The following is an 8,512-nucleotide window of genomic DNA, read 5'->3' as shown; positions in this document are numbered from 1 at the left end:
GACATTTGCAGGAACTTTGACAATAGGCAATGGCATAAAAAGTAGGGGGTGGAGCTTGTTTCCTGCAAGAGTCATTGTTATGGATTCAGCAGATTTACAACAAAACTCTATTCAGTTGATCCGTATTACCCATCATTCATTGCATTGTACAGCAGAGAGGGCAACTTCACCTTGTTGGAGCAGAAATTCAAGAGGATAGTCACAAATGTTGGTCAAGGGGCAGCTAAGATACTTATAAAGCTAAGATAACAGTTCCCAAGAACAATACAGTTTCAGTATCACTTCAAATTTTGGTGTTCAAGAACAAAAAATGAGAAGCAAAGTTATATGTTGACAATTCGTTATATAGGTCCCAATAATTACGATGGGTCTATTACTTGGATTGAACGGAATGGAAATCATACTGTTAGGAGCCCTATAGTGATATCTCTCATAATTGAAATCTGGTAATAACTCGTGCCGCTTTAGGCAGTATTTTGCTTTGGGGTGTATTGGACCATCAGATTATTGAATTGAAAGTACCAAAACACAAGAACAGAAGGAAAGCTAAGAGGGGAAATCGTGTGTTTGCTGTACGAATTGCCTGTACTATTCTAAGGTAACAAATAAAAGTACTACTCTTTTCGTCCCGTGTTATCATTTTGGAAAAATAATAAAAGGTCTGGTTTGAGCGCTTGAAGTGAACAAACAATAATCTATGCACTCCATAATCAAGCTTCTCTTCTGCGTTCATGACTAATTTATTGTATCTTTTTTCATATAAGATTGAACTAATCTTATAGTGTTTGAACAATCATAATATCTCTAAATAATTACTTGTTTAAACTCTTTAAATTTATAATTCTTGTGTTATGTAATCCATATTGTTTACTTTCAAGAATAACTAATATTAAGTGCGTAGAAAACAGTAATAGTTTTGTAAAATGATAAATATTTCGCGACAGAATTTTTAAAATCCTTGACAATTAAATGGAATGGAGAGCGAAACAAATAGGCTAGCAAATTGCAACAATTATCAGAGTATAGAACTCACGCTTGCAAGTTGCAACACCTAGTTAGGAATTCTCTCACAGTTTTGCATCTATCATCTTTAGGAATTTATTTCGTACAAAAAACACTATTTGGTTGCTTATAAAAGTAAAGAAGATGAGTTAAAACTCTATGAACATCCATTGAAGCTCGCTCGATTAAGCTTGAGATAGAAAATTCTGATTTTCAAAACCTGAATTTGTTCGAGTGTGTGTTGTTACAATAGATTGGATACATTTCAAGGAGTTTGAAACTCAATTTTTCAAATGTCATCAATTGTAAGATAGCAGAGACAACAAAATTTGAAATCCAAATAGTAACAGTGCAGAGCCAAATCAAGGGGGAACCTAACTTTGCTTTCTTAAATGTTCTTCATCATTCAAAAACATACATGTTTCTATAACTTTGGCAATTTTGGGCTGTTTTTTGGCGCAAAGTTGCTCCTAGTGCATATATTATTTATTCCCATGTCTTTTTGATAGGAGAACAACTTTTCATTCGGTATATACTCTTGACAATTGGATTAATCTTTGAAGGCTAAATTGAAGGAGATTGAATTTAATTTTTAAATGTAAGAAAACTGTATGAAAAATACTATTAAGTTACAATGCTTCTCGTATTAATATGATAGGAAACTACATCTTAAAATATTGGTCAACGTCCATGCAGTTCGACTCTTGAGAACTAAAATGTGACACAAGTGGATGGAGGAAGTATATAATTTCCCTCTAAGTCCCCTTTGTCTTATATTTTGTACTTACAGCGCAAATCTGATGGCCCTAGTCATCACTCACTACCCCAGACCTCAATAATGGTAGATGTAACGATAGGACTCCTAACTGAGTGCTTACCATTTTCTTCAACCCAAGTTATCGACCCAACGTTTCTACTCTGATCGCTATCACCCCTATAGCGAATTGTCATAGTATAGCTTTGCTTATCATTTTTCCCCTTGAACACCAGAGTTTGTGGAGACACCGTAACTGTCGAATTCTTGGGAGTTTCTATCTTCACTTTATAAGTTGCTCTACCTTCACCAACGTTTGTAAGGGTCCTCCTGAATTTCTGCTCCAACCAAGTGAAGTTTCCCTCGAGGCTGAATGGGTACAAGGCAATGAATGATGGGTAGTTGAGATCAGCTGATGGATTTGAGCAGTTGTCGTAATTTGCTGACGATCTTGCGAATGTTTTGAACTGCTCTTCTGTGAAATTCATAGAGCATATAAGATTTACATAATCTTGTGGAGTAGCATCGTATACTAGGCCGGGATCAAGAGCTTTGTTCGGGTCAACATGCCCTGCTCCCATGTCTAGGGGCGTGGCAACCATGTTATCGTCCTCTCTAATAGGCTTTTGAGTACTATCCAAATGATTTGCTGTGGTCATCATGGCAGAGCGAATAGCTGAAGGACTCCATTCAGGATGTGCACCTTTTAGCATTGCTGCAATTCCAGCTGCATGAGGAGCAGCCATGGATGTGCCTGATTTAAGTTCATAATCAGAGGATAATTCTATGTTCTGAATACTTTCTGAAAAGATATTAGGTGGAATAGCTGCAAGAATAAGTACGCCTGGTGCCATAATATCTGGCTTTGAGATTCCCAAGTAGCTTCTGGAAGGCCCTCGTGCTGAGTTTCCTGCAAGAACTGGGGCTGGCCTTTTTCCATCCACATACGTTTCTTGGAACGTTATGGTGGCCGTAGGAGAAATACTACTTATAACATAATTAATGACTTCTTTCCCTTCTTTTTTGTCAATCACAACTCCCGGGTAGGAAAAAGAAGACGACCTGAACACTGCTGGATCCTCAGAAATAAAAATGCCTGCTTTAAGTCTTGCTTGATTGATCCTCGAAATTTGACTAGAGAAACCAATACCATTGTCATCTGGATTATAATCACAGATGATAATGGTGCGTTCGGGATCAGGAACTTGAGATAATTCATCTGAATCACAAGTAGCTAGAGTCTTGTTGTAAATAACGGGTGAATCCCTGACAAAGGCTCTTGCAGGAAACAAGCTCCAACCCCTAATTTTTAACCCATTGCCCAAAGTCAAAGTTCCGGCAAATGTCCGGTCGGTGTAGCCTGATGCCACGCACAAGATCCATGGAGATCCATTGCCTAAACTTCCCACGCTTGGACCTCGATTTCCAGCTGAAGCTGAAACTAGTACTCCCTTCATCATAGCTCCAAAAGCGGCAATTGATATAGCATCTTCATACAAAGGAATGAAACGGTACCCAAAAGAAATGGATATCATATCAACACCATCTGCAACAGCCTGGTCCATAGCAGCAATTAAATCTGAAGTAAAGGTTCCTTCATTAAAGCTAAACTTGTACACAGCTAGCCTAGCTCGTGGTGCAACTCCTCTTGCTGTTCCTGGTGCATATCCAAAATGGGAAACACCTTTCGCAAAGTTCCCAGCAGCTGTGGAGGCGCAATGTGTGCCATGACCACCAGTATCCCTGGCAGAATTCATGGAAATATTCACAGTAGGATCGTTAGCCAAAATTCCCTTATTGAAGTAATTAGCCCCAATGAGTTTTCTGTTGCACATTGAAGTGTTAAACTGTGTGCCTGGCTTGCAAATTCCCTTCCACCTTTTGGGGGTTGCAGGCATACCATCATCCCGAAAACTAGCAGATTCAGGCCAGATGCCAGTATCAAGAACTCCAATAATCACATCTTGGCCTAATCCGGAAGCTGGCCATAGACCAGATGAAGGATTGAGTTTGAGGAAATCAGGTGTGTGGGTAGTGTGAGGTTCCACTGTTTTGTCTTTGTAAGCTGAAATGAAACCTGGTGACTTCTTCAAAGCTGCCAGTTCATCTTTGGACAAAACAGCACTGAAACCATGAAACACATTGTCATAAGAGTAAACAAGTTTTGGAGCAGAGTGAAATCTGTCCACAGATGAAGGAACAGAAGCTTTGATGGAATCAATAGTGGAAGAATGCCAGTGATGGTGATCAGCAAAGACACTAGGCATCAAAGTTTTGTCTAAATGGACAATGTAAGTGGATCTTTGTGCTATAGCTAAGAAACACAGCAAATGAACAGAAAGAAACCATGAAAGTAAGAGAAAATGAAGTAACCCCATTCTAGATCCTTGTGTTGACTACACACCACACCTCCCTGAGAAGCCACAAATTCAAGTGACTTTTTAAGATAATGCAAGCAGCGTATGGTTGTTGCAATAATAAAGATAAGCTTAGTAAAGGGGTGACTGAAATGTGTTAAAAAGGGTAGAAAAGTAATAAAAATAGGCGGCTAGTGTATAAGTGAAATGAACATATTGAGTATCAGTTTGTATAAAATTCTGGTTCTTCTCACTAAATCTGATCTTGCAGGCTGCTAGGAAGGAACATGGCCTATCTTCTTACCTATCGGAGTCATATGTATTATACTACACTCTATAGTACTATTTCTTATATATGTATTATTTAAATGATATTGTGAGGGCAGATATGACAGAATTCTGAAAAGGAGACGTCAATAATTGAAGGGTGTTGCTTTCACTCATTCTGCATGTTACCAATAAGATTTTCTTTAGCTTTTGGATAATATAATCTGACTTTTCCATTTGCTGATGAGGCAGCTACTGCCATTTGCTTAATTTTGTAGATTTAATCAAACGAGAATATTTTGTTTTAGAAAAGAGAACTTGATGTTGTTAAAATCCCTTATAAGTAGAGCATAATAAAATCTTTTAAATATCTTGACAAGGCAGGCAAAAGATTACATGGATTTCCGTTTCAATTTTTCTCTGTGTAGAGCTAGCATTCGGATTACTTATTCAGCCATAACTTTATTATAAATTTTATTTATATTGAAACATACGTTGAATATAAACAAGATATTACTTTAAAACTAAATAATTTTAATAACTTAAATTTAAAATCTATAAACTTCAAATTCATATTCAGTTTTTTTCTAAACAATGGAAGAATAGTGGTATAGTCAATTGATATATTAGTAGAGGGGATAAGACCATGGACCTTTTTCGTGGTCCCGCGTATGATGAATGATTCAAAATCGATGCAAATTAATTCTTCAACAACTAATATTGCCGACACTCAGTTTAGTTGTAGGAAAAGAATCTGGAGTTTGTATTCGGCAATTATGATTTTTGTGTTAGTACTTGAAAGTTTTGTGATTTTTTTGTTAAAAATAGTTACGTCACTTCAGTGAAAAGAAATATAGTTATATGACTATTTATGAAATTTTAGCCCCTTTAATTTGAACAGGACATATATTCTTACTCTCCATTTTAATTTGTTTGAATTAGTTTGATGTGAGACAGTCAAACTAATTCAAACAAATCGAAACACAGAGAGTGGTAGTTAAGAGCTTTCTGCTTGACTTTGAAGTATACTTCAATTACAGAAGAACTACTTGAACAACCTAATACATAACAAGTTTAATGACACTTGAACTCGTTTGAATAAGTTGATTGAAATAGTTGATAAGTTTCAAGTATTGGAATTGATTTTATAAATAAGTAGTTACTTGTTTGGAAAATAGTGTTGAAGCTGTTAATAAGTAAGTATTTGGCAAAAAACATTGATTAAGTGTTTCCTTGTTAGAATGACTTAAATAACCTTATAATTGTTGCAAAAGGTAATAAATTTTAATGTATATGTGTAGTAGATAGTGTTGAAGCTGTTAATAAGTAAGTATTTGGCAAAAAACGTTGATAAAGTGTTCCCTTGTTAGAATAATTTAAATAACCTTATAATTGTTGCAAAAGGTAATAAATTTTAATGTATATGTGTAGTAAAATGGAGGAATGACGTATGCACAACAAAGAGAAAATTAGGAAGTTTGTTTTTGAAAGATATTCTGAGAACCAAAAGATATTAAAGAAAAAAAATAGTAAAATACTTGATCAAATTTAAAAAATGTCTAAAGGTCCCTCTAACCTATCACTCAGTTACCAACTAACTACACCCCTATATTTAACTCAGGAGGGGGTGGGGGGTTATTACCCTTGAATCATTTATTTTTGAAATTTCGTACCTCTTAAACAACTTGTCCAAGAAAATCAAATATATAAAAATATTTGTATACATGCGTTGGACCCCACTTATTTCCTTATTTTTTCTTTTTTTTTTTAATAGACAAACTATCATGATCCAAGACTAGATTCTAAATGTAATAAGCATCCCGGACCACTTAAGACCCAATAGAACCCTGAGCATTCTATTAAAGTTGTGAAATAAACACTTGTAAGAGAAAACATAACTAAGTTGTTTGAAAATCATTTAATCATTTTAATAATCTCCAACACAATACGAAAACAATGAAATTGTTATTCAACATCAACATCAGTCTACGAAGTCTCTAAATATAAAGAAATTATCTAAGTCAAGACAAAGCCTCGAAATACCATAAACTTAAATAACTAGTAAATCTGAATGAAGTTTACCTTCCGAAGAATGGAGGGTTCAAGAAAGCTAAAGCTGTCCCAAACATTTCTAATGCTTTAAATAACCACGATAATGTATCTTCGAATCTACATCAAGAAATGATGTAGCATCCGAAGATGGTCAATACTTGAAATATACTATTATAGAGAAGAGGGAGGGGACAATACATAATATGGAATAAAACAAGAAATTAAAGCTAAAATGTGAGACATAATATAATCAATGACTACAAAGTTAAAACATAGACATAATTTTCTTTAGTTTTAAATTAGATGGTATCACCGACTTTCATTTATTCACCACGGGTTATGTGGATTCGATTAATGCTTGACCGACTAAGCCCCAAATCATGTTTGCCGCATGAATCCTGATTCAACATTAAATAGGCCATATAATCACCCTCGGAGATGGAAAACATAAGATCGTCTAATTAAGGATCGAACCATCCGTAAGTCGACAAAACATAGCCCATAGGTTTCGATTGTTAAGCCATTTAGACTCACACCTTTTCGGTTATCCATCTAATCCTCTGCAGGCCCATATTTTAACATTTTCATATCATTAAACATCATCTGATAATATTCCATTTTCATTAAAGGCAACAACAACAACAACAATAACAAACCTAGTGTATTTCCACATAGTTGGGTCTGAAGAGAGTAAAATGTTTTCAATCCATACCACTACCTTTGAAGAAGTTGAGAGACTGTTTCTGATAGATAACCGGCTCAGGACAAAAAGACAGTAAACAAAGTCGTAATAAAATATGAAACAAGATGGAATAATAGAAATAAGACACTTACAAAGTAATACTATATACTAACAAACTAAAGGCACATACCATAAGGTCATATTTGGTATCGTCATATAAAGACTTGCAAGTCATCCATTTCTCCATTCACATTACCATAAGATCTTTAATAAACTTTTTTGCGCCCACCATATAAAGATGTCAATCGGAGCGGTCCGGCCCAACCCCGCACCGGTCCAGATTTTTTAGCTAGTCTCGGATCCGATCCGGTCCAGTCTCAAGTTTAATGGGCCGATCCATACCAGACCCAATAGTAAAAAAAATCTCAAACGGCCCAACACCGGCCCAGTTGGCATAATTACCGGTTTAACCATCCGGCCCAATTCAATTAATGAGCCGGTTACCAGTCCTTCATATTTTTTAAAAAATATATTTGAATTTTCATTGTTTTTCAATATATACTACTAAATATGTTAAACAATAAACGTACAACATATATACATTACATATTATATTATTTTAGTAAACGCACACACATTGCATTCAATTTCTACTTTAAAGAATATAAACACATATGTACATTCAACATATGCAACTTTAAATACTACTTGAAATAATATACATACAACTAATATAAGTTATATACTATAGTACATTAGAAGAATGCATACAAATATACATACAATTACGTGAAATACTTCTAGAAACAATATATGTTCAATATATACTACAACTTGAAAACAAATATACATTAAATATCTTATACTATATTAGAAAACATCACATAAATATAGATACAATATATACTAGTTGAAATACTACTTGAAACAATATACATACAACATATATACGTACAATAAATACTACTTAAAGTACTACTTGAAACAATACACATATAACATTTATACACTACATATTATACTGCTTTAGAAAATATATACATATGTATACATTCAATATATACTACTTTGTCTATAGGAAATATATACACACACATATATATACAATCTATACTACTTGAAACAATATATATACAACATATATACATTACATATTGTACTACTTTAGAAAACACACACACAAATATACTTACAATATATAGTTATATACTACTTGAAACAATATACATTCACTATTATAACGCCCCGAATCTAGTACCCGAAATGCTACACGGTGCTCATGACCCTGAAGGACCACAAGCTAGCCCATGACTGATATCTTTACCTAAATACTGCATAATATACTGTATAAATACGGAAGTAAAGGCTGTAAGGTCGTAAGGTTCAAAACTGTAACAT

The 8,512-nt window shown here is 34.6% G+C and overlaps 1 protein-coding gene across 1 annotated transcript; it reads right to left on the bottom strand.

Moving 5' to 3' along the window:
• Positions 1–1,626: 1,626 nt before the first annotated feature.
• LOC107839583 (subtilisin-like protease SBT3) lies at positions 1,627–4,629 on the bottom strand. The gene has a single exon (XM_016683132.2). It carries the CDS (start codon positions 4,132–4,134, stop codon positions 1,816–1,818), a length of 2,319 nt encoding a protein of 772 aa, XP_016538618.2. The 5' UTR covers positions 4,135–4,629; the 3' UTR covers positions 1,627–1,815.
• Between the last annotated feature and the right edge of the window lie 3,883 nt (positions 4,630–8,512).

The sequence above is a fragment of the Capsicum annuum genome, chromosome 1 (assembly GCF_002878395.1).
Source record: "Capsicum annuum cultivar UCD-10X-F1 chromosome 1, UCD10Xv1.1, whole genome shotgun sequence".
Classification (NCBI taxonomy): Eukaryota; Viridiplantae; Streptophyta; class Magnoliopsida; order Solanales; family Solanaceae; genus Capsicum; species Capsicum annuum.
Note: the sequence above shows the minus strand (reverse complement) of the source record. Positions and strands in the feature narration are given on the sequence as shown.

What these genes read in the sequence shown, in the direction of transcription:
- LOC107839583 (XM_016683132.2), bottom strand. Translation starts at nt 4,134, where the DNA reads ATGGGGTTACTTCATTTTCTCTTACTTTCATGGTTTCTTTCTGTTCAT.